Source organism: Caloenas nicobarica, chromosome 2, assembly GCF_036013445.1.
Source record: "Caloenas nicobarica isolate bCalNic1 chromosome 2, bCalNic1.hap1, whole genome shotgun sequence".
Classification (NCBI taxonomy): domain Eukaryota; kingdom Metazoa; phylum Chordata; class Aves; order Columbiformes; family Columbidae; genus Caloenas; species Caloenas nicobarica.
This window is the reverse complement of record NC_088246.1, coordinates 101,919,268-101,946,026: the sequence shown is the minus strand read 5'-3', so window position 1 is coordinate 101,946,026 and position 26,759 is coordinate 101,919,268. Positions and strand designations below refer to the sequence as shown.

General features: G+C 41.3%; 2 protein-coding genes across 3 annotated transcripts in view; both read left to right on the top strand.

The window, feature by feature from the left end:
- PARD6G (par-6 family cell polarity regulator gamma) overlaps positions 1 to 5,317 on the top strand; it is a 69,538-nt gene extending 64,221 nt beyond the window's left edge. The window contains exons 3-4 of one of the 2 annotated variants that reach the window (XM_065628974.1): positions 3,155 to 3,979; positions 4,896 to 5,317. In XM_065628974.1, coding sequence (XP_065485046.1) covers positions 3,155 to 3,979; positions 4,896 to 4,963 — 893 coding nt within the window. In that variant the 3' untranslated portion in view covers positions 4,964 to 5,317. Of the gene's footprint in view, positions 1 to 3,154 lie in introns of both variants that reach the window. The other variant, XM_065628975.1, reaches the window with a different exon arrangement.
- Positions 5,318 to 7,056: 1,739 nt separating this feature from the next.
- On the top strand, positions 7,057 to 15,397 carry BLOC1S4 (biogenesis of lysosomal organelles complex 1 subunit 4). The gene is made up of 5 exons (XM_065629166.1): positions 7,057 to 7,288; positions 8,293 to 8,364; positions 9,385 to 9,486; positions 10,281 to 10,415; positions 13,480 to 15,397. The coding sequence occupies exons 1-5, from the start codon at positions 7,082 to 7,084 to the stop codon at positions 13,576 to 13,578; spliced, it is 615 nt and encodes a 204-aa protein (XP_065485238.1). The 5' UTR covers positions 7,057 to 7,081; the 3' UTR covers positions 13,579 to 15,397.
- Positions 15,398 to 26,759: the final 11,362 nt, after the last annotated feature.

Sequence of the window (26,759 nt, the reverse complement as noted above, 5' to 3'; positions counted from 1 at the left end):
TGTATTCTGTACGTCAACGATTTCTAGAAAATAAAGTTGATTTTTTTGTAGAAGCTCTCCAAATTAGCCCTCATTTCTCCAACCTATAATAGGTTTTAACAGTTTTACCTGTTGAAATTTGGATTCACCTTTCTCATATGTAATCTTGTTTAGGGTCAGGGTTGGAAACTAATGCCCGACACTGTTTTAAAAACAAAAAAAATCCAGTCATCATCAGGACATGGACTTCATTTTTAACCTGCTCCAGCCCTGAAATACTAAATCCAGAAATGGTCAGTGGTCCAACACTGAAAGTAGCCTATGTAACTTGTAATCCCTGTGTGTGTCTGGTACGTGTTTGGAGGAAAAAGATAGCATTTTTGTGGTAAGCTGGGCTTTCTGTTATTGAAGGAGGTGGTTGTTTTGAAGCTGCTCAGAGGTTAGGAATGCTGGCAATCATCTGGGGAGAGAGATTAGTGAGCTGAGTGCAGGTGAGGAGGTCACAGGCACAAAACAACCACTTCTTTTGTGCCATTGCCTTGGTGATGGTTCAGCCAAAGGAAGATGCTTCAGAAATGCCCCACCTATGTGTGCCAGGAGGATCATTGTACTTCTCTTGCTCACCGGTGAAATTATTGCTCAATCACCACAAACTTGCATGTTGTGAGAAATCACTCTCTGGGTGGTTGTTAAATTAACAGGAACAAAATAGTGTTGTCAACAAATCTTCTCATGTGAACTATTTGGTAAAGCTTTTGCAAGTCTGCCACAAAGGCATTCAGTATTAATATTCTAGCACACAGAGAGAGAGTGCAGTTACCTGGGTGCTGTCAAGGAATAGATGGGTAATTAGGGCATGTGGTTCACTTTACATGCAGTGCAATAAACTGCACTCACCAGTCTCATTTTCTGAGTCTTAAAGGGATGCAGCTTTTGTTCTGAGTTTGGTTTGCCAGTACTAAAAGACAGTTTTAAACACACAAACCCACATTTAATTTTAATTTCCATCTTAATCTGAAATTTTGGGCTAGAGGTAGCCTTGGACTTTAAGTTACAGTGCTACTATTCTACAGTGCTTATGTTTCAAGTGAGAAAGAATGTCTGTTCTGAATCTGAATCCCCAAGTTGTTTTCATAGCACTGTCACAAATTTATCAGTGGATTTTGAGAGTAAGGTGCAGTGTTTGAGACTGTGGTGATGAAAGACATCTCTTGTCTTTACAAGGAAAAAGTATTCATTGCCAGCCTTCAGAATCATCTGTCAAAACTAGGTGAACTGTCAAAACTATAGGTGAATGTAGATGCAGGTGGTCCTGTTCATGAAAGAAAAGGAGTAGCACCTGGCTTTGGCTGCTGCAGATGGTTTGTGCATTCAAGAGTAGACCCTGCACTGACTCTGTTCACCAGGTGGACTTGAGAAGGTGCCATCTCCACACAGACACTGTCTTGGCTGTGGATACGCTTCCAGGAACCAGCTGGGAGCTTCTCGGTTTTGGGTGATTTTTAAGGACTTCCAGTCTTGTGCCTCACCAGTCTAAGTAACACAGTAGGGCCTTGCAGTTGGTACAGCTCTGAGCAGTTTGGGAGGAGAGACAAGAAGAGAGTGTGAAGTTAAACACAACCCGCTTGTCCAAGAAGTATCTTCATTTCACAGAAGCTTTTCCTTCAGGATGGCCTTCTTCTAGATGCCTTGCGATATCCCAAGTGTTATTATAGCCAGTGTACTTAAGTTACAGGAGAATGCAAAAATAGTCTTTCTGAAGTCTTCAAACTATTTTTTCCAGCCCAACAGACTATGTAGGATCACAGAATAATTTAGGCTGGAAGGGACCTCTGGAGGCCAGATAATCCAACACCCTGCTTGGTTAGATCAGGTCGCTACTTAGCACTTTTTTTAGCATCCATTGAGTTGGGTAACTTAATGTCACTTAATTGAAGTCTGCCAATAATATGCCTTGAAAGCTGACTTGAAAACGAGACCTTGCAAGAAATAAAAATGTAATTATAAGCTTGTTTTCACTAACGCCTCTTTTTTTTTTTTTTTAATTTCCCAGCCTTTATCAGGTAGAGGTATTGTCTTACTTTCTCAAACATTGCTATGCAGGCTTAATTTGCCGGAGTGAAAAGTTTCTTAGTGGCAGTTCTATAATTGTACTTTTGTATTCTACAGTAGAATAAACTGAAACTCTGTTAGTTTATCTAAAAAGTGTGAGCGTGCTTAAACTCCCTGTGAAATAATTTTCCAGCTAGGGCCATAAGTTGCTTATATGGAATAACATGTCATATTACTTGGCTGATTTAAAATTGATCACTTTGCACATGCCCTTGAAATACCACTACAGAGACAGAAATATTTGAACAATTCCTTAAACAGTAGACCCTACAAAGGCTGATTTCCTATAGATCTTCCCCTCAAGGGCAGGAGTTGTGTATGTTGAATCCGTGTCTGTTCTGTGATCCTTAGCACATGGACTCCGGCAGCAGAGCTGTTTCTTTCTCCTGGCTTCTCTTTCTACCAGGCTGCGTGCTTACACAGAACTTATTTGGTACTTCGTGTTTTAGCACTTTCTATTGCTGTCCAATCCAGCTGAAATGAAGTAAAATATTCCAAAGAGAAAAGTGCTGTAGTGAGAGATGCATATTAACGTAGATTCCCTACTGAAAAAGGCTAGGCTGAAAACATATCCAACTAGTCTCTCACACCCTGCTTTCATGTTTGTACCTAAGGTCTGCTATCAGTTAAGGCTGTGTATTGGATATTAAAATAGTTCCCGATTCAGACTTTTGGGTTAGGAACGTGTATATACTCCCTGCCCGCTTGAGATGTGTAAAATTACAATCCAACTCTGAAAATATTGTTTCTAAGATCGCATATCAGGCCTGCAGCTTCAAGTAATTGCATTCTGCACAGATGACAACAGGAGCTGAGAATCAGAAGTCTTTTTCCCTCAAAATATGAAAGAAATATGGGTGATTATTGAAAACAACTCATTTATTCTGAATGTGGTGCTGACGGACATAAAATGGAACAATGGTTACAGTAAGCAGAAGAATTTATTTTATTTTTTCCATATTTTTAGGAGTGTGGCTTCACTGAATCAGATTTAAGAGGAAAATAACCTGTAGATTGAATTATTCTTTGATTGATTGATACACTGGTACTGTTTTTCTTTCAGATGAAGTGGACTACAGTAATTTTGGGACCAACACGCTCTCCAGGAAGAAGAAGGCCCTGGTGACACTCCGCAATGACAACCTCCGCCGGCGTCCTCACATAAACATCAGCATGCCTCATGATTTTAGGCCGGTGTCTTCCATAATTGATGTAGACATTCTTCCTGAAACACACAGGAGAGTGAGGCTGTATCGACATGGGTGTGAGAAACCCTTAGGATTTTACATTCGCGACGGCACCAGCGTAAGGGTTACTCCTCATGGACTAGAGAAAGTACCTGGTATCTTCATCTCTCGTATGGTTCCTGGAGGCTTAGCGGAGAGCACAGGGTTGCTGGCTGTGAACGATGAAGTTCTGGAAGTTAATGGCATTGAAGTAGCAGGAAAGACACTTGACCAAGTCACAGACATGATGATTGCCAACAGCCATAACCTTATTATCACGGTGAAGCCAGCAAACCAGAGGAACAATATTATTCGAAGCAGTAGGATGTCTGGTAGCTCTGGCCAGTCGACAGACAGCACTGCTAGTCACCATAGCTTGCCTACTTCTCATGTGCTGCAGAACTTCCACCCTGATGAAATGGAGAGTGACGAAGAGGCTGACATTGTCATCGAGGGCGGTCTGGAGCCACAGCACATTCCTAAACTGCACAGCCTTACTTCCAGTAGCCTCTCTCGAATCAATGGCAGCAGCCTCAGCCACAGACTGCAAAGGGACCTGGTGCTCAACAACAACTCTGGCCGAGAAAGCAACGGCAACATCCACAAATTACTCAGTTCCTTAAAAACTGATCCCCGACACAGTCTGGTTATCCCCAGAGGAGGTATTGAGGAGGATGGGACAGTCATTACACTTTAGTAGCGATTCCGGCAACTCTTCTTTCAGTCTTAAGTGCCAATTGGGACAGTTGACTCTTGCAACTTGTTATGCACAGAACTGAGAGCTGATATTCTCATAGACCTCACGGGTGCAGAAAATCCTGGCTTTCTAGGAAACATGGCATCTGGAGTTAGACATAAAACTGTCATGCACTGCAGAATTTGTCAGGAGAAAGCCAGAGTGTACAGCCTGGTTTATGTCCCAGCCCTAAAGTGAGAACACAGATTTGTTTTAGTTGGTATAAATCTAAGCAGTCTTATAGGCTACCAATGGCAGTGCTTCATACTAGGGTTTGAATGCATGGGTGGATGTATTTATACATGCACATATATGAATTACGTTTTAATAGTAACAGACATGTCTATTTGAAGTGGAATCTGGCTTTCTTCTAATACCAGTTTAAAGAGAGAGAGCGCTCTTTAATAGCCACCTGATCTTCCGCTCTTACATACAGACCTTCCACTAACTTGTTTACACCATATTTGCAACCTTATGTCTAATCCAGACAAGCTCTATAAATGTAGCGGTTTCCTACTCCGGTGGTAACAATGTCAGGGAGATGCTGCCAATACATATTCTAAATTATGTGTATATCTATTTTTAAAAGCCCAAGGGGGTGCTGTTTGAGGCTGTTGCTGTTATTGCTGTGAGATGAGCACCACCTCCTGGTCAGAGGCAGGCCTGCCTGCAGCGGGGAACAGAAAACGTGACAATAAGGGCTTAAAACTGCATTCAGCACCGATACGTGTAACTGTATTCTTTTTCAATATTTATTAGATGATACCTCTCTTTCAAATTGTCTTTTCCTATCATCTCTTTTTTTTTTTTTTTCTCAATATCATGGATCATGTGAATTTTAGGGATGCAAGCAGGAAGGCAACCAAAGTGGAAGAGGGTTCTAGGACTGTCCCCTTCACCTCAGAGCTGACACAAGTCCATGCTGTACCTTTGGGGCAACCTAAATCCGCAAGGTCTTTCCTCACAAAAGATCGGCTCATCGCCGTACAGAGGAGGGATGCTGACTGTCAAACCTAGCTTAGAATAGTTCTGTTATTTTTCGACTCTTCTAGTAATAAAGCTTAATGTCTACACAGGATTTCTAGAAACCTTAAAGTAAACTGGATGTTTGCGATGGTCAGACGTTTTTACTGGATGCTGGCTAGTGGGTAACCAGTGACTGTTAAGTTGATAACTGTCTATAACTGTCTGCTTCTGAAAATGCCATGAATATATGAAAGCAGTCTAATCTAAAGTATTTTGTTACATCTTGATCAGTGTAAGGAACAAAACATAAATGTTTTACAATGTATTTTTCTACTTTTAGCTTGTGTCATTTTGTTTTTAACTTTGTAGTACATTAAAGCTTTTTTATATGGTGGAATAGACATTTCTTAAATATTGTATAGATATGAAAATTCAGAAGTCTTGGTTTGAAAAACATTCCATTTTGGAATCTGTAATGGCTGGACAAAGGATGCGCGGACTAATTCATTGTCACTAATTTAGAATACCTGTGGAACAACCAGTCTTCTGCTCATTGTTAAATATATTTGGGACATTGAACTTAGTTTCTTTCTTTTAGATTTGCTTTAAAGGTTTTATTTTAAAATTCTCTCACTTTAATTAAACTTCTTCTAGGTATCACAGCAGTTAGAGCTGTACTTATTTTTCTCAGCACAGTAAGAATAGAACATTGATCCTGTTCATCTTAAAACTGTGTTTATACTTTGCCAAAGGTTTTCTTTTTTTAAAAAAAAACAAAACCAAAACTGATGCAGTAAAAAAATGAATAGCTGGAGGTGCTTCGAGCGATCAGACCATCTTATCAGGAAAACTTTGTTACACCTTGAATGAGACTACTTTTATGAACAATTGATTTGTCTGTCTGAAGTTACTTATTTTACCATATTTAACTGTTGAAAATGTGACCTGTCTGCAATAAAAAGTGCACTGTCTTACTTCTACCGCTATATATCCTTTCCCCTGTCCTCAAGCACATCTTTCTGTGGAAGTATCACCCCTCCTTGTGGAAACAAGATACCCGGTTTTGATGATTCTTCAAATATATAACCATTTCAGTATTCCAGTAATTGCTTTTCTCTGTACCAGTGCAGACCTTGATACCTCTGGTGGTTGTTAGTGATACCAAATTTCTTTCCGTGTTGTTTTTTCCCAGTGCTGCTTTTGCTGGAGGGTGCTGTTACACTGATACCCACGCGAACCGAGAACTTTGCTGCGTTCCTCATGGCATGGCTTGTTGCAAACCTCATGGCTTTGAGGCGCTGGGGTAGTTCTGTTCTCTGGCTTGGTGCACACCTGTGTGCGGAGACTGCTCCGTGTGACTGTCCCAGTAAAGGGTGCTAGTACAAAATACTCAAACTCTTCCAGCTACTGCATCCCATAAGGCAGGAAACACAAGCTGCATCTCACTGATGTGAAAGTATGAGTTAGCCAAGTATTGATGTACCAGCTTTAGAGCTAACACTTTGGGAAATTATTTTAAGGCTTGCAAACATTTTGCGCTCATTTGCATCAACTAGGAAAAACAAAACACAATAACTTCTATTTTCGCGTGCACCGTATTGATAACTGAAGTCATCTTATCCTAGTTGTCTTTTAAGATGAGCTCCTTTCCCAATCCAGACCATTACCGGCCCAAACCTCTGTGTGGAAAGGAGCCTGAGCCCTTTGGGGTCTGAGATTTAAGTTGTCGAACGGGGCTTTAAACGCGGGTGGCTGAGGGAGCCCATTAGCCCCCTGTAGACAGCAAATCCTCCGCGCACGTTCCCGCGGGAGCCGCGTTTCTGTCCATGCGCGGCGGGGGCAGCTCGGGGGCCGGCGAGAGGCAGCGGCCCCCGCCGGTCCCGCGGAGCCTGAGGCTCGAACAGACAGCGCCGCTTCGTGCTCCCGCTCCGGCCCCGGCGGCCGCTCCCCCGCTCCCGCTGCGAGCCGGCCCGGCCGGGCCGCTCCCCGGCCCGCTGTGCAGCCTGCGCCTGCGCCGGCCCCGCCCCGCCGCCGTGAGCCTGCGCGGCCAGGCGGCGGCAGCATGGCGGCGGCCGCGGGTCAGGGGCCCGGAGCCGACCTGCCGGGCGGCTGCCCCGGCGCGGACAGCGGGAACGTGTCCCAGAGCCACAGCAGCGCCTCCGGACTCGGGGAGCCGGAGGACGAGGACGCCTTGGAGGCGTCGCTCAGCGCCACCGCCGCGGCCTATTCCGCCTGCCTGCTCGCCGACCGCAGCCTGTTCAGCGAGGAGGTGAGGGGACGGGGCGGGGCGGGCGGTGTGCGTGGCAGGGGGCGAGGCTGCGCCGGGGCGGGCGGTGGCGGGCCGGGCGGCGCTGCGGGTTTGCGCCGGGTACACCCGAGTGCCTGATCGCGCCTGCACTGAGCGCAGCCAAGAGGTGGGAAAGCTGTGGGATTCCTGCTGAGCTGGCTTGAGTCTGGCTGATGTCTGTGCTCAGGTTTTGTCTGGAAGGGTCTGGGTTTTTCGTTGGTTTTGTTGGGTTTTTGCTTGTTTGGTTTTTGGGTTTCTTGTTTGTTTGTTTTGGGGTTTTTTGTGTGTGTTCAAGGCACCTTTGCAGTGTTGATTGACAGCCGGCTGAACATGAGCCAGCGGTGTGCCCAGGTGGCCAAAAAGGCCAACAGCATCCTGGCTTGTATCAGGAATAGTGTGGCCAGCAGGATTAGGGAAGTGATCGTCCCCCTGTACTCAGCACTGGTGAGGCCGCACCTCGAATCCTGTGTTCAGTTTTGGGCCCCTCACTACAAGAAAGACACTGAGGTGCTGGGGAGAGTGCAGAGAAGGGCAACGAAGCTGGTGAGGGGCCTGGAGCACAAGTCTGATGAGGAGCGGCTGAGGGAACTGGGGCTGTTTGGCCTGGAGAAAAGGAGGCTGAGGGGAGACCTGATCGCTGTCTGCAACTGCCTGAAAGGAGGGTGTAGCATGGAGGGGGTTGGTCTCTTCTCCCAAGTAGCAAGTGATAGGACGAGAGAAATGGCCTCAAGTTGTGCCAGGGGAGGTTTAGATTGGATATGAGGAAAAAATTTGTTCATGGCAAGGGTTGTCAGGCATTGGAACAGGCTGCCCAGGGAAGTGGTGGAGTCACCATCCCTGGGGCAGTTTAAAAGGCGTTTAGATGAGGTTCTTAGGGACATGGTTTAGTGCTAATTAGGTTAGGTTATGGTTGGACTCGATGATCCTGAGGGTCTCTTCCAACTGAAATGATGCTGTGATTCTATGATTCTATTTCTGTTTTGCAGATAGAAAGCTTAGACAAGAGCCTAGAAGATTTGCTAACCAGAGTGGATGAATTCATGGGCATGCTGGACATTGTATGTATAACTTGCACGTAGGTGTGGGTTTTTTTGAAGTCGGAGTGCTGTTTAATACATTCTCTGTCTCATTTAAAAACATGAGATGGGAAGTGGATTTTGGTGTAGGCAGACAAGTTCCGACATGAAAATTGATAATTAGAAACACTTGATAATTAGACAACTCATGGATGAAAACTACTAAACTCTCATGGTGGAACAAAATATGACCGTATAGCTACATAACTGTAGATTTACGTGATCCTGTTTGTACATTTATCCTTTACATACATGAAATCCCATTGTGAAGGGCATAATGGCAGATACTTGAAAGGACAATACAATATTTTGCTTCTGCTTTAATAAAATCCAACCTCTCTGGGGTTTATAATCGAAGTATCTAATCAGAGTTGCCAAAACTCCAAAGCTAGCTTTGTCTTTAGGGGACCGCTTGTCACCATTTCATCAGAAAGGCAACTTTGTTTTCACTTTCACATGGGAAGAGACATGGGAACTGAATGGAAAGTTTCTAAAAGCTTCTAAAAGTATATATATGTGTAGTGTCTTTGAAAGCATAACACATGTGGTTCTCCTGCACTACTCTAAGGGGAGCTTTACTGTATGTTTTTTAATGGATTACAAAAAAATAATGTGGCCTGGCTTTTTTTTTTTTTGGTAAAGTTGAGGTAATGTACAGGTAGTAAAATTTAAGTAAAAGTTTTAGTTTGAGTATATTCAGTTCTTTACCATGTCTTGGGAAATGTTCCATCTCTTAGTTCTGATAAGGCTGAGGCAGCCTGTTTTTAATATAACTGCAAAGGTAAGTATTTGTCTATGCAAAATAAGTTTTGCTGAGATCACTAAGCTGTACAAAAAAGCTAGCTTATTGGTTTTAATCTAGTATTTTTATACTAATACTAATTTAGTAAATAAGTTTTGATGTGTTAATTGGAGCACAGTTCTTGTTTCCAGAGTAGAATCTACTACTTAACATTTTGTTTTATTCCTTGACTTCTGTATCATTTCTTTGAATCATTTTAGATTCGGAGTGATTCCTCCCAAGTTGTCAATGAAAGTCTACCTCAAATTTACACAAAAGCTACAGAAATGAGACATATATACAGGAAGATTGACAAACTAGAGGTATGTATTTGATATCTTCTAGATATATTCTGTTTCTCAATAAGGGGAAGAAGCAGTGATGTGCTATAATTGCATGTCTTGTGCACGTGCATGCACGTGGATTGGATTCAGGTCTGTTTACTTAGAGTTATAGTATAGTTTGGGTTGGAAGGGACCTTTAAAGGTCATCTAGTGCAATCCCTCATTTTTTGCTCTCCGTGTCCAATCTGGGTTCAATACTTAAGGGTTAATGAAGGGAACACAATTTATTAAGAATTTCTGGAGACTGTAGGCATTCTAAACCAAATATATTAATTTTTTAAAATTTTGTTTTAAATTTACTGCTTAAAACAAGGCAGCTGTCTTTTTGGGGAAAGCAATAGTCCACTTTTTTTTTTTTTGTAGTATCTTTCAAATTTATTGTCTTGGGAGCTATTCAGAGACTAGTAGAATGAGAGGTGCATTGATCCCTGGTAAAGCTTCAAAACTGTGATTCAGATCCTCAGTCCCACTTTTAGTAGAAAGACAGAAGTCTGAATTCTAAGAAATCTACATTAGTTATTTGGAAGGCAAATAGGAAAAGGAAGATTGATTGCTTTATTAGATTTAACCTGGGTTTTTTTCAGCCTTTTAGGTATCTCAAGTAATTTTTAGCAATAAAATGGACTTGTAGGAGGAAGGGAAATAAAGCATGGAGTTTTTGACTCCTTCTCATGTAGGAACTTTCACCACTGATGTGCAATACACAATCCTGTTTTAATTTGTCAGTGAAAAAGTTGATTTTTTTTTTTTTTTCTTTTTTTCTTCCACACTAGGCTTTTGTGAAGATGATTGGAAGTAGCGTAGCTGGACTGGAAGAACGGGTCATAAAGGCAGAAACAGACCTTGGAGCTTTTCCAAACGCATTCAAGAAAATCTTGCACACCATCAGCATACCGTCCTTCCTTAATGTAAGTAAGCTGCTGTTATCATGTGACCAGCTCAGTTGCTCTGCTTACCAGAGAGGATGGTGTAAAACAGTAATAAGTGTGTTAAACGATCATACTGCATTGAGAATATCACAGCAGAAATGCTACCAAAAAAAGGAAATTAAAGCAACGCTGCACAACCTTTTTAGAATAAAGGTTCTATTTATACACAGTCCACACAGTTCAGTAATCTTGTAAGCACCTTGTTAAACTTTCTAAAGGTGTGGTTTTCTCTGCCTTTCCTCTTTCCCGCATGTGGACCGTTTCGTTACAGAGGACTTGAAGTGCTCCCTCCAGTATGTTTTGCAGAGATGCCATACCTAGCCTTAAATACTGGCACTATGCCCCAGTTTTAAAAATAACCTTCTGCTTAAAAAAGGAAAAGTCTTCTGAACCACCTGAAGCTTCTTGGCATCTCCTGCCAATTCACCATTTACAAGTACTCATCCTTCATCTTGTCTGCTCGCAGATTCATTTCTTTATCTTTTCCTTTATTCATCCTGTACTACCTCAGGTTTCTGTATCACATACTGGTGAGAATGCTAAAGTAAAGTAGGTTTGCAGAGAGAGAGAGGAAGGTGGTTGTGACTGTTGAAGTATTCATGCTTCTACATATTGAAAACACATGGGGCAGCAGAGAAAAATAGTTGTAAAAAAGAATATTTATTGTCTTGGTAAGACTCAGTTCAGGCAACCTGTTCTGTGCTGCTATCATATTTCCTGTGTAGTCTTTAAGTTAGTTAACTTCTCATTCTGTCATTCTTTTTGGTGTTGAAGTTCAGAGTGATGCCATTTTTTGTTTAAAAAAAACCCCACAAAGCTGCTGTTGATGGGCCAATTGCAAAAACAAACAACTGCAGCAGTTGTCTTGAATATTCAACAGTATTTTCCATTTCATTGCTAAAAACATTTGTCAACCACAGAATTATATCCTTCAATTGAAAAGATTGAAAGTTCTAATAATGTGCATGGCAACACTTTGTCAGGTTAGGAGTTTTTCCACAATTAATAAGATGGGAAGTCTTGGAAAGTGTCAGCAAGCTGAACCCGGCACGTCCAGTAGCTTCTTGGTTTGAGTATGGATAGCAATAAAATCAACCCTCAGAATTTACTGGTATTAATTGATTACTGGGTATTGCATAGTAAAATATCTATTTTCACTACTAAACACAAGCATTTCCAAATGAAAACACCTGCAGAAACTTCTCCTCATGCTTAACACTTAATTATCTCCCTTGATACATCAACCCTTTAGAAAAGAAGGCTATATCACTATCATGATTTTCGCTATAGTTGTAGTTCACATTTTCCTGCTACAATTTTACTTTGGTCAAGTCCCCTCATGTTCTTCCAATATAAATGTACCTGTTTCTTTACACAAATGATATATTTCATATTTCTTAAGCTGTGTATTTGTAATCTCACTTTTAGATTTTGCCCCAAGTTCTTCCCTTGCGAATACCAGGCAGTGTAAAGTACAGTACTGTAGGACTTCTATTATCACTAAGGATGTAGACTCTCTCAAAAGGTAAAAATGTCTGCTAAGCAGCTGCAAAAATAACTAGTTGTAAATGTGTACTTAGGCAACCGTAGGTACTATGTCTGCCTACAGATTTCTTTACTGGATTGAAATTATCCCCTTCTTGCGCATAGGCAAATATAGTGCCTCTTAAATCAGTGTCATGAGTTGCAGGATACCTGTGACCTTAGTTTCCCTTGCTCGCAAGATGTTTTCTCATAGGGCAATGCAGGGTAGGAAATAATTTTTAAAATCAGAACTTCCATTTCAAAGATTGGTTTTGCATCTGGCAAAATTTCGGATATAAAGAACATTCATAATATCCGCTATTTATAGATCTAATCTTTGTTCATGTATTTTTTTATTTAATTACAACGTGAATGGCAAAACAAACTTATTTCAGGTAAATTAATAGTACTGTAAAGACAAATATGTTTTAAATATCATAAATCAGCACTTTTGTATATAACAGGAGAATATGTACTTATTTCATGTGGATTACAAGTATACAGCTCAACTGAATATTGGAAAAACTCCACTTAGCTTTTTTGTAGGTATGCTTAATCATAGCCTCATTTTGGTACTGCAGAAGCATTTCGGACTCCAAGTATAGTAATGATATTTGGTATGCTTTTAACTTCATCATTGATGAAGACTTAATTTCCTCATCCCAGACAGGCAAAAAAATACCTAAAGAACTCTGCAGACAAACTGACTGAGAGCTCTGCAAAATAGTTCATCAAAATCATTTCATGAGTCCAAAAGAATTTTGAATGAATGAAACCTTATGTTCAAGCCTTCTGTTTAAGACCATCTATTGAAAACAAACACTGAGCATGTGTTGCAGTGCATCGTTATTTACATGCAGGAAGGCTGACACAATAGTTGTGGTCCTTGTTGCTGTCTCTTTAAATGAGCCATTTGGTACAGCAAAACAATGCACAGTTAATATTGAAAAGAAGTGTGTACACTTTTCCTGAAAAACACCGTAACAGCTCTTTTCCAGCCCGCTACCATATTATTTTTAACAGCATGTCATGGTACGTATATTCTGGCATATCCTTGATTAGGAAGCTCCTTGTCAAAATAAATGTTGCTGGGTGCGTTTCCATATGAAGACTTTTTAAACTAAGCAAATGAGAACACGGACTGAGATTAACTCAAAGGAAGCAGCTGAGGAGACTTCAGGCTGGAGCAGGAAAGGTAAAAGTACATGGCTTTGGAAGGATGAAGGTTGCAATGACGGTACCATCAGCTGGAGAAGATGACCCGTGTGACTCCTGCAAAGCTGGCATCTCGTACACCTGCCAGGACTGTGTCCGTTCAGGTGCTGGAATGGCAAAAGTCAAAGGCTACTTTTCTTCACTAACATTAAGAACATGCCAGACCCATCCAAGCTATGATTAAAAGTTTGCCTGAGTAAGGAGACAGGCCTTTAAAACTTCTGTTTTGCATTTTAGCTCTGTAGGCTTTGTTTTAAAACTTGCTTTTTTAAGAAGGTGAAAAATAAATTTATCTAATTTGCAGAAATCGTCTTCCTCACGACAACAACAGACCCTCTATGAACCTCCAGTCCTCTTCAAGACTGAAGACTATTTTCCGTGTGTTGATGAAGCACCTTATTGATGATTTTTGCTTTGGGATTGATATGAATCAGCCAGAATAGAGACAGCCAAGTGAACAAAAGAAATGCTAACCTCAGAATAGCTGCATTTCTGAGCATTATTGATGGCATATTGCCGTTCTGATTCTCATTGTCTTCCTTCAGGCAGTATTTTCAGGTAATGTTTTTTTTGTGTACATTATTTCAAAGGTCTTCCTAAAACACAGTATACGTTTTCAGATTATATTGGGGAAGGAACTTAAGAATACTTCTGCATTTAGATTTTTTTTTTAATAGGGCAATAATAGGAAACGTACTTTTATATGTAAACCTTTTAACACATGAATATCAATGTAAATAGCCATACCACAAAGATGGTGTCTTGGTTTTTTATTTGTTTGTTTTCCTAATGTACTGATTGAGGTGAAAGAAGAACTATGCATAAAATCATCTGCTCCGAGTTTTGGAACCCGCTCACTGCAGTTTGTACAGAGAAATGTACCACGTTGGATGTACAAGTTGTGAGGGGAGGACTTGGAAGATTGTCACGGAGCCAAGGACATGGCTCGGGCACATCATCTGGTCCCGGTTCACAATGATGATCATCATGTCACAGTGACCTGAGCTTCTAATTATTGCAATATTGTATTGTGTACCCAAGTGGCATGACATATATATAACCTGCTGTCAAAAAGAAAAAGTGTCTAAGTTGAGGCAGGGACGTCCCTGGACTGAGCCTCGGTCGGCTGCCTGACTAAACTCCACTTTTCCCTCACAAGCCTCTGTGCGGTTACTGGGGCTCCTTATGCTGATTGCGGCGTTAGTATATTATCAATAAACTAATGGCTATCCAACCCCAGTTGTGGTCTTGCTTTTCACCTGACAGTGTTGAGCTGTACTGTTGTTTCTGAGAACCTTTTTTCATACAGCCTCATATAATACCTAGTGGGCATTAATCAAATTTGTTGCATTGCTCTGAACAACACTTTTACCACTGCTGTTTTACTGCTAATACAACTTACTATGAATATCTAAAATTCAGATTTCAGAGGAACGCATTAGGGAAACAACAGCATGTGATTTCATGTTGCAAGCACAGAAAATGGTATGCAGTTATAGAGCAAGAATCACAGAATCATAGAACAGTTTGGGTTGGAAGGACCTTCAAAGCTCATCTAGTCCAACCCCCTGCCATGAGCAGGGACATCTGCAACTAGATCAGGTTGCTCAGAGCCCCGTCCAGCCTGGCCTGGAATGTCTCCAGGGATGGGGCATCTACCACCTCTCTGAGCAACCTGTGCCAATAATAGATAAAGCTTTGAAAACCATATGGTCTTGTCTCCCAACAATAGCAGGGCAGCTTCTGAACAGTATCTGAAGCAACATTTACTAAAAATTAAAATGAAGACTGTAGGCTCCAGAAGCAGTTCTAATGCAAAACTTACCTGACTTTTAAATAAAGATTCTAGAAAAATAATTGCATGCAAACATGCAGAAAGGAACAGACGTTCACCTTTGAAGAAGGGCTCCCCCTCACCCACTCCTTGTCTTCATCAGTATCTAAATGTTTCACTATTAGATGTTCCTCAGCAGCAACAGTTGCATTTGCAAAATGTAAAACGTGTGGTACCTTTCACTTTCTGCATAAATATTCCTTGAAGGCTTTTCACTCCTCAGTGAAATCTAGTGAAGTAACATACCTGTAATTTAGCGTAACAACACAAGTCTACAGCCAAATAGTCTTAAACACAGAAATACTGACATTACAAAAAAAAAAAATGAAAGTAACTTCAGAACAGCTCTCTAATTAAATGAAACAACTGCTCAAATAGCAACTTTGCCTTCTGTTGAATGGGACTAAAATGCAGTTATTTTTAAACAGATTATATAATTTAAAATATTAAAATAATAATAATCTCAGCAAGCTTACATAGTTGACTATTCTTCATATTAATAAGAGAAAAAAAAAATGTATTCTGAAGTATGGGCATTTATGTTGAATAGCTGCCTGGAAAATTTAAGTTATATGTTCAAAGCACATCACAAACAAAAATAATAGAATTCCTATAACTAATATAGTTCTATGTTGTAAATGCTTCAAAACATTTTTATTACTGAAAATGATGGACAGTACACGGAAGATTTATTAATGAAATGCTATAGAAGTACAGACAATAAATTGTGGCTTGTAAAAATACATGATACAGAATAACAATGTCACAGTTTATCTGTGAACTATACTCTAGAAAAGTTACAAAAATAAGGCATTCTCGTAATACTGACAAGATCCACAGGCACTCTCTTGGTGAATTTGTGCGGCCTCAGCTGTCTCCTTGTCCATGGTGAGTCTCATCAAGCAGGAACAGCATTAAAAAAAAAAGTGTTCATACTCAGTAAAGACTCATAGAATATTCCTTTATTCTGCTGTTGTTACCTTATGTTAGTGTAAAACCAGTAATACTATGAATTAGGCTCAATATTTATGATTATTTTTGCCAGCTGCAAATAAAATCTAAATGTTAAAATCCACCGATACTGATATTCATCTACCCAGAAAGCTGTACTTTTATTTTTCTCTGTACAATGTTTCTCTTTCTCCTCTTGCTCGGGTTCCAAGATATGAAACCAGTGACAATAGCACTAAGTTACCTGCTTTTAACATGCAGAGATCTTCAGATAGGACTGATGTAAAGCAAGACATGTTTATTTATGTTTATTTATGTTATGTTTATTTATGTTTATATTTATTTATGTTTATTGAGCTGAGCTACTAAAGGTTGATTATCACGTGTGTTAAACAAGCCAATGTTTAATATCAACAAAAGAATCTACATACAAATCTGACTTTTCTTCTATGACACGAAGCAAAAATCTTAAAATTTTCCTAGCAGAGCTAATTCTAAAAGTTTTTGTATTGTTATGGTATACTTTAGGCAAGTATGTAATTGAAACTAATGCTGCAGCTTACTAAAAGATACCTGTTTACTGTAAAATGTATGTATATACATATAACAAAAGCTCTATTCACAAAATATGCAGGGTGGTCTGAACATTAGAGGTCCACATTCTTCATAGCTCCTGGACAAAAATCCATGCGATCTGTCTTACCTAAATATTTAGTTATATGGTAAACTATGCCTGAAGTGGGCACGTAAAGATTGATGTTTGCATTTAGTTATTTTTGGACCTACACATTTTGTTCCACTCTTGAGCAATACTACTGCAAGTGCTATAAAGCCTGAAGAAATTACAGAAGGATGTGCATTACTGGCATGAAAAGAAACAGATGAAATGATTTATCTGGCAAAATAAAATAATAAGTTGTGTTTAAAGATTTAAAGATGCATTAGATTAACTGACATTTTCAAAATCCACAGCAGTTCATTATTTCTAGAGACAATAACCTTCAAGGTTAAGTAGTTTTACCTGCAATACTAAGAAATTAGTAGCAAGTTTGATCTGGATTCTGTCCTGCACAGGAACTGTTTCCAAATACCAAGTTCCTGAGCTGTAGAGAGAGATCCTGAGTGATTCCAGAATTAGAAGGAAGAGGAAGATAGCTTGCATCTACATCTACGAAGAGAACTTTAAATTTGAAAATGGTAAATATTTTCAGATTCCCTTACCAAAAAAAAAAAAAAAAAAGAGATTTTTCAGTGATGACACTTTAAAACTCTCTCAGTTTTCATAGAAAAAATATTTTAGTCCCACTAGCAAGAAAATCCCATATACCCAGGCAGAAGCCCTGCCTTGAAAAGCCAAAGTCCCTGTCAGGTTTAGCTATGGTCAGAGAGGACACTGTCTCCATAACGGGGGTTGGCAATATCTGTATCTCTCTGGCCACTGCAGCTAAATCCGTCAGGAATGAGGAGTGTTCAGCTGTTGGGATCCACAGCCTTGCAGGAGGTGGGTGACTGTGTCAGGCTTTGTCCTGTCCACCCCTTCTGTTGGTTCTACTTTAAGCCAATGGGTGGTAGTACAGCCTAAAGTGGCCGCACAGACTCCGGCTCATCTTGGAGACTTAGGGAATTTTCTTTCTTGCTTGAAGTTATCTACTCACAAACTTTACTGCTGGTAAATTTTATGATTTTGCAACATGGTGTAAGTAATATTCAAGTTATGTGCGATGATACCCATACTATTCAATATATTAATCAACGACTTGGATGAGGGACTAGAGTGCACTGTCAGCAAGTTTGCTGATGACACCAAACTGGGAGGAGTGGCTGACACGCCAAAAGGCTGTGCTGCCATCCAGTGAGACCTGGACAGGCTGGAGAGTTGGGAGGGGAAAAATTTAATGAAATATAACAAGAGAAAATGTAGAGTCTTTCATCTGGGCAGGAACAACCCCAGGTTCCAGTACAGGTTGGGGAATGACCTGTTAGAGAGCAGTGTAGGGGAAAGGGACCTGGGGGTCCTGGTGGACAGCAGGATGACCATGAGCCAGCACTGTGCCCTTGTGGCCAAGAAGGCCAATGGCATCCTGGGCTGTATTAGAAGGGGGGTGGTTAGTAGGTCAAGAGAGGTTCTCCTCCCCCTCTACTGTCCCCTGGTGAGACCTCATCTGGAATATTGTGTCCAGTTCTGGGCCCCTCAGTTCAAGAAGGACAGGGAACTGCTGGAGAGAGTCCAGTGCAGGGCAACAAAGATGATTAAGGGAGTGGAGCATCTCCCTTATGAGGAAAGGCTGAGGGAGCTGGGTCTCTTTAGCTTGGAGAAGAGGAGACTGAGGGGTGACCTCATTAATGTTTATAAATATATAAAGGGTGGGTGTTACGAGGATGGAGCCAGGCTCTTCTTGGTGATAACAAATTATAAGACAAAGGGCAATGGGTATAAACTGGAACACAGGAGGTTCCACTTAAATATGAGAAGAAACTTCTTCCCAGTGAGGGTGCCAGAGCACTGGAACAGGCTGCCCAGGGAGGTTGTGGAGTCTCCTTCTCTGGAGACATTCAAAACTCGCCTGGACGCCTTCCTGTGTAACCTCACCTAGGTGTTCCTGCTCTGGCAGGGGGATTGGACTAGATGATCTTTCGAGGTCCCTTCCAATCCCTAACATTCTGTGATTCTGTGATGAACAATGTCTTAGAAGTGCTAAGTAACCTGGAAAGAATAAAAAATGGAAACAAGGTACTGCTGCTCATGGGCAGTACTGAACAACGCTGGTGAGACAGAATGCAGTCACCTGTAGACACATAGTTTGAAAAAGAAAAATTGAAATAATGCCTCCGTAATTATATCAGACAGAAGGCAAAGAGAGGAAAACCAAAGTATCCTGTCTAAAATCCACATGAAAGACTCAAAACATCATTTCGTTTTTGTCAACTTTAATATAGGCTGTACCTTATTTGATGGACTATTATTTCAAGTAATAGAAGAAAGACATTAAAATCAGATAAATAGTCATAAAATATAATGTTTTCAGTCAAATACGCTATCTATACAGGATCTTGAATAGTCTTTTTAAAAAGTATATTGAAAATACATATATAAATGAGCTGACAGAGCTAAGAAAATGAACTGAATGTTAGCAAGGATTCTGTTAGAGGGTTCTGAGGGAAAAGTCAAAGTGACAGAATTCATAGAGGAAAAAAACAATAATAATAATAATAAACAAACAAACAAACAAAGCCACTGAGCATCAATGAAGAAAAAAAAGTTTCCACTCTGAGTTATCATCTCCCACTGTTCAGAAACTGTAGGTTTCTTTAGAATAGATTGATGCCTACGTTGCCATCTGTTTCTCACAGGTGACACTGTCAGGATTTTCTTTACCAGCAAGAGGTCTAGAAAGCAACCTTTAAAAAACAAACAAACAAAACCAATAGCTGAAATTCCCACAATCCTAAGGCTTAAAAACTGAGAACTGGCAATAAGTATGCCAGGAGCATCTGAAATGTTTCTCTGAACATGGGTCAGTAAAAGAGGTTTGCAGAGAACTACAAACTGCCAGAAAAATTGGTTCAGATTGATTCATTAAAAAAAAAAAAAAAGGGAATGGCAAGAGCCTTGTGCAGGAATGGAAGAGGCAGAAAATAGCATAGCCAGGAGATAAGCCAGGGCAAATGCTAAGGCGTAAACTTGTGGTGACAAGAGCTTTGAGCAGCCTGAACAGATGAGGGCAAGATTCCTGAACTGGGAGGTATGAATGAAGATCCACAACAGACCTGATAAACACATACAATTTTGTTATTTGTTCACTTTTTTTTTTTTTCTTTTTGCCTCAGGGTGCACGACTTCCAAGCATACAGTTTTAGGAGGGGCTTTAACCGTACTAGAAGAATGGTGAAAGGACAGTCTGGACCAGGTCACCGTTACTGCTTCTTTCACAAAAGCAGTAGGACTTGCAGGTGGAGTCAGCCAGACCATTAAACTGCCCTGGCTAAAATTCAGATCTGCCAAGCCAAACAGCCCAGCCCCAGCGTTGATGTCCAGATACAGGGGCAAGGGATGAGACCTCTCTGCTCCCAGGAGTCCCCCTGAGAAGGCAAGCAAAGGTGCGCACTGGCAGGACCTGTTTCTCCTGGTGGTGTCACCAAGGAGATGTTCAGCCAGGGAAATGCTGTAGCCTGTCACCTCACTGAGCTCAGTAGTGGACTCTTCCACGAGTTGTCCTACAGAATTAGCGCCTTGTTTTGCCCCACTTCTTTGATTAGCTCTCTCCTCTGTAGGGAGGGCTTTGCAGTTTGTTTGGAAGTGTAGAGAGAAAGAAGAACAAAACATTAGGTGTTGGGAATAGCCTTTTCATTGTCATTGCAGAGATGTCTGTGGGCTGTGTGTCCTGCTCAGATGCCTACTTCCAGCAACGTTTTATCAACTCCAACACAATGGTTCAACTGCTAAGGATAAGCAGTGGCCTCGTTCTTGGTTTCAGTGATTGCTGGAAATTTTTTCAGCAGTGGCGCATCTAAAATCTACTGTAGTGGAAGACTGTTAAAGGAAAAAATATTTAGTGAGGAAAAATACTAAACAATATCATTGAACAAAAATAATGTTTTCTGGATTTATTAGCTTGACTTTTCCTTGTTTCTGTAGTCAAAGGAAGGAATACACAAAGCAGTAATGCCAGACAAATCTTGCCTAAGGAAAATCTTATGATGCTGTTAGCTAGCAAGGTAGATGAGCAGTGCTCTTACAAACTGACTGCATGAACCAGTGAGATAAGCCAAGACTCTGCCACGTGAGTTGGGTGAAATTATGAGAAGGACACAGAATCAACAACAGAAAGAGATCAGCAAAAGCAGGGCTAGATGATATCCCAGTGCCCATCTCAGCTAGCATTCTGGCACTCATTAGTTTGCACTGTGGAACTGTGTCTGAGTGTGAAATTGATATTTTTTTACCTACTTTAGCCAGAGACTTGCACTGGGAGTTCATCTGACATGCTACAGCTGCTGTTGGGTATTCATTCCATGCTGCTGGCCTTGAGCTAGACTTAGGTTAAAATGAAACTCAATGAAACATTTAGTATGAACATCAGGTTTCTCCTTACAAGCCTGCCCCTGCTGTGCTGAACTACTTGCTAAGACAGGCATAGCCCCAGGATGGTGAACAGCACTCTTCAGGAGTATGAAGACCAAACCAAAGCTGTGTAATGAACACGGATGTGATGATGTTGGAGTTTATATTTGAGGAATCGAAGGAGTCACTAATATGGAAATGAAATTCATTCAGGGGAATTTTGCAGGGAAAAGCCTGATGTAAAGGTCAGGTAGGAAAGCTACTGGAGAGGAGATGATGGAGGAGTGACATTGAGGAACAGACATGGATCTTCTAACTGAGCTCAGACATAATAAAGAAGTGTAGAGGAGGTGGAAGCAGGGGCTGTTGATCCAGCAGGACAATAGAGCTGCTGCTTGATCTTGCAGGGATAGAGTTAGAAAAGCCAAGGCTGACCTGGACTTGAATCTGGTGAGGGATGTGAAAGGCAACAGGAAAGGCTTCTACAAGTATCTGAACAGCACAAGGAAGATCAGGGAAAATGTGGCCCATGGGTGAATGCACCGGGGACCTGGTGATGCAGGACACAGAAAAGGCTGAGGTACTCGATGCTTTTTTGCGCCTCACTTTACTGGTAGGTCTTTACTGGCCAGTACAAGAAAGATAGGAACATACTGGAGTGAGCCCAGTGCAGAGCCAAAAAGGATGATTACAGAATCGGAGCACCCGTCCACTGAGGAAAGGCTGAGAGAGCTGGGACTGTTCAGCCTGGAGAAGAGCAGGCTCAGGGGGGATCTCATCCATGTGTGTAATAGCTACCTGAAGGGACAGAGTGAAGGAGAGGGAGAGAGATGTTTCTCAGCAATACCTGCTGGTAGGACAAGAGGCAATGTGCACAAAAATAAAATCTTGCCAAAGCACCTTCTCTGCTGCATCCCACATCCATTTTTTTAACCTTGTTCCCACAAGCTTCCTTTGCTATCCTCTAGTTTTTGTACTGGAGGGCACAATCAACAGCCATTAGCCATCTGTGTTGCTCATCATCTTGTAGTAATGTCTCTAATTTCTCTTTCCATGATCTCTTCCCTTGGCTGAAGAATCACAGAGTCATAGAGTGGTTTGGCTTGGAAGGCATCTTAAAGATCATCCACTTCCAACCCCCCTGCCATGGGCAGGGACACCTTTCACTAGATCAGGTTGCTCAAAGCCTTGTTGTCTTGTGTACAAAGCTTCCACACCCTTGTTGCCTTTCTCTGATCTTTTTCCTCTTCTGCTATATCCTTTTTGAGATCGAGAAACCAGAACTACCTGTCTAATTCAAGGCACAAGCAAAACTGAGGTTTAAACAGTACCAGAGTCACATTATCTGCTGCCTTCTTTGTTTCTTCTCTAGTTATTCCCAATATCAGAGGTGCTTTCATGTCTTCTTCTGAATATTTAAACTGATGTTTTCAGGACTTATCATAATTGTGTGATCTCATTCATGAGTAACTGCTCAAATTTACTTTCTGACTCATAAAGTGGTTCATATACAAGGATATTTTAATGTAATGGCTAAATTTGTGGCTGTTAAGCAGGAGGTGCTCCCAGTTAGTAGGATGATGAGTTTGCTAAAACAAAAGTTACTGCGTATGTGGAACTGATATAAAAAAATAGCAGATTGCGGATGCACAAAACCACAGATGCTGCGGAGTCCGTGTGTTTATGTACGGATATAACCCCAGGTCAGCAGCTGGCCTGATCGTCTGACTCCTCTGTGTATTTGCGCTCACCTGGGCTGTCATTGGACTTTTCTCATCATTGCCACACAGCAGTGGTCCTGGAAAAATGGTGCTTAACCTCAGCCTGAGGTACTGTGCTGAAGCAGAGTGCCTGTGAAATGTCCCAATACCATGCGCCAGGTACTGTTCAGCCCACTGCAGCCTTGGAAGAGAGAGGTAACACTTGGTAGCACTGACAGGAATCCTCTTCCTTTTGAATGCCCTCAAATCCCTTTTTTTTTTTTGTGCCAGAAGTTCTTCCAGGGTACCCTCTCCTCCTCCCATTTACCTTAGCTCCTCTGCACCCTGAGGCTGAGCTCGCGCCTGTTTCTTATGGAGCAAGAGGGGCTCCATGTCTTTCTCCATGGCGGGGTGCAGGGGAAGCACCCTGAGCATCTGCAGAGGTGGGAAGTGACACTTCTTACGCAGGCTCCAGCTTGGAGCTCCTTGTGAACGACCATGCTGAGGGTTTTCCTCTGGGTCTTTTCTGAAGATGGAACCCCAGTAGTTTGGCCCATGTTGAGAAAAATCCTGAGGCTGAAGCGGGTATTTCACTGCCCTGCTCTGGTGGGATTTGCGTGCTTGTGCTCTGAGACATTTAGATGGTCAAGGACTGAGCCTGAAGAATGTCAGCAGGGGAGGATGCTGGACCTCTCTAGAGAAAGGCAGTGCCTATGCCACACTCTCTGTTGGACAACAGTATTCCCACTTTTTGTCCCCAAAACCTTTGCTTTGAATCCAGCCCTTAAGGCTGTTGTTGGTGATTAATCACACGCTACTTTTATTTTGCAATGTGTAGGAAGAAGTAGTCAATGACTACAGTGACAGTCTCCTGTTTTCTGTGAGGGTTTTGTGGATGTGGCCACCTGATAACAGCACAGTGCTGACAAAAGAAGAATAGCTTTGCTTTTGTACTGTTACTGTTTTCAGTTCAGCTCTTTTCACCCTCTTCAGATTCTGAGAGTTATGGATATCTCCTCTTGCAAGAAAAAATCAACATCTCCAACTGTGTTAAGGTTGATTTTTTTGTGACCTGCTACACAGTGTGTATAACTTTGTTTAATTTGGGTGAAATGGCAATACCTGTTTGGGTACCACAAGTAAAGCATGACAAAACCAGAACAGAAGTATTATTCTCAAATACTCTACCCTCGTTTTTGCCCCATCTCCTTTTACCAGATATGCAGTTTCCTAGTTTCATGGAAAGTCTGATGCATTATTTTATTGTTCACTCATGGTTCTTGTCAACATATATGATGTTATTAATATATGATCTATTCATATTCATATGAATGCTGTTGCTCCTTAGGGCTGCTTGTTTAGAGTCTCTGGAGAGAACGGATTTGTTATATTTAGTTTTGCTCACAAGCGTTTTGTATGCATAGTTTGACTTGCAGAGAAACCGCTTAGTGTCCAATTTGACACCAAAATTTTAGCCACAGATTTTCAGAATGCAGATGAAATAGCTCTGCTGCAGATGAATTATCTCTGACTCCCTGATTGTTACGATTCAAGCACTTCCTTTCAAATTGCATTTTTCCTTCTTATGTGCTCTATAACTGATTTCCAGAAATAATATTTATTACTCCGGTCTTTACTAGTTAAGTGTTACTTTTTCTAGCCAGCTGGTTTTCTTGTTTCCCTTTTAGCATAAAGATGGAACAATTAAAAATGAGTCAATCCACATTATACTTTTTTTATCTTTTCCAGAAATGTTTAGTAGGTGTTGCTATAGGAGGCAGAATGCTGGACTCAGATCTCATTGTGTTGGGGGTTTCTGTCTCCATAAGACAGTTTCCAGTGCCTACTACTGGATAATACCAGTGTCATCCTTGTATTTTCTTTGTGTAAAGGAATCATGCAGTAGTTAAACAAGCACACATTTGGAGGTGCTCTGATCAGGCAAATGGGAAATCCCATTTGTTTCACTCAGGTGTCAGCATGTTTGATACTACCTGAAACTGGTTAAAGGATATTAATGATTTACAGTTTGTAAACTGGCTTCTATTTAATTGCTTTCATTATTTTCAAAGACTTGATGACATTCTTAATTATTAGTGCAAATATTTCCTCCAAATTTCCATCTGATAAGTGTGGAAATTTTGGCAGGTAATGATAAAATGCTAAAAAAGCCCAGCTCCCCCCCTTCCTCTTTGTTTTTATGTATCTCAGCTTACATTGGTTTCCAGTCTCTGAGTCGTCCTTGAATTTACTTCGTACTGATACTTTTCACATTTCATGCCTGAGCAGTAATTTTGATTTCCTTGTTTTCTGATCAGAAAAAGCACCATTTTTTTTTTTTTCCTGTAGGTAACACTCGTCTTTTGCCAGATCAGAGAAACCTCTTTTTCAAGTTATGTTGTGAAAATCACGTGCAGGTGTTTCTGGTCATTTTTTAAGATCCTGATGCTGTTTTCTTAGTAGCAGTTCAAGTCCCGAGGGGATGCCACTTTATAATGCAGCTGGATATTATAAAGATCTAAAGCACAAACAGTACAAAATATAACAATCACCTGCGAGTATATAAATGAACATTTCAAATACTAGAGAGCCCAAGTCACGCAAATGTAAATTCCCTTCTACTCCTTGTCACGGCCATAGGGTGGCACGGGGTACTGCTGAGCATTGACGTGTGTCCTAGGAGTAGTACAGCCCAGTATTTCAAGTTTAGCAGAGCATTTTTAGAGGCGAGGGTTCAAAGACAGGCCCATGGTTTGTTCACTCCCGCAAGCAAATACAACAGTGGCTTTTGCCTCCAGATAAAGGGCTCTGATAGCACCAGCTCCCCACCCTGCTCCTCTGCCAGCTGCTGCCATGCGTGGCAGAGGGAGCAGAAGGACATCTGTCTTCTTCCTCCTGCTCTGCTGCCTGCCCTGTGACCAGCTCAGGGAGGGTGAGTGTGGTCTCACACCCTGCGGTTTCCTCTGCCGGATGGTGATCGGTTGCCCCCGTCCCTCTTCTTAGTGATCCCATCGATGATTAGATGGTCACAGCCCCCTGGCTGGTGTTTTAGCTTCGCCAGTGAAGCAATTTCAGGAAGAGCAGTGTGTCAGTGAAGGGATGTTGTCTTCCCCATCCGCTGCCGCTACGTGTTTAAAAAAGAAAAAAAAAAAACAAACACCACACAGCTTTTTATTTCTGACTTTTCTGTTCTTTTCGTGGAACTCAGCCTCCAGAGGTAGGTAAAGAATAATTAAAACCTGCTGAGCCAGCAGACTTGGCACAAAACCAAGCAGAACCTCGAGATTTTGAAAGGCGTTGTAAAAAATTGGGAAGCGTTAGCCTCAGATGATTTTGTGTGATGATGAAAAGATGAAAGTTGGAAACGCGTCACTGAATTACCGTTTGGAGAGACACAGCACTTCTGAAGTTTAATCGAAGTATCTTGTTCGGCGTAGTTGAAGTGGTTAATATTTGCCAGATTAGCTTGAGGTATTTTGATGTAGTGTGAAGATAACAGTGGCACAGTGTGGTTGCACAGATAAAATGAGGCACACGCCCATCCAATTCTTTTCACAGAAATACACCAGCAGCACAGTTCCTCTTTAACCTGCAAAATCTTATGCTGCCTTTTACTAAGAACTTCTACAGATTATGTCATAGCAGTCCAGAAAGTTTTTTATTTTAGACATAAAAGGTAGTTATACTTTGACATGTCTTATCACTTGCCTGTTTCAACTTTACATACAGTAACTAGGTAAAACTTTAACAAGTCTTTAGCTGTATGAATTAACCTCGTGGATTATGCCTGCTGCAACAGCAGAATTATTTGTCAGCAGAATTTCTTTTCGCAGCTTCCTCTTATCAGAAGGCAGCCGCGATTACTAAGCTTAATCGGTATGTGAAACCATATGGTGTTTTGGAGCTGCTTGGTTACTGTGGATAAATAGCTCCTGACCCTAAACAGGATCTTTTTAAGAAAAAAAAAAGCGGTGTCCCTGTGCCTTATAAGGCGTGGGCAGGCTGACTCCGGCGCTGCAGAAGGGGCGGTGACGGGT

Bases quoted from the DNA above. Each gene is read 5' to 3' on its own strand.
- BLOC1S4 (XM_065629166.1), top strand. From the start codon at position 7,082: ATGGCGGCGGCCGCGGGTCAGGGGCCCGGAGCCGACCTGCCGGGCGGC. The intron at 7,289-8,292 runs GTGAGGGGACGG...TCTGTTTTGCAG, and splicing joins GCAGCCTGTTCAGCGAGGAG to ATAGAAAGCTTAGACAAGAG. The intron at 8,365-9,384 runs GTATGTATAACT...GAATCATTTTAG, and splicing joins TCATGGGCATGCTGGACATT to ATTCGGAGTGATTCCTCCCA.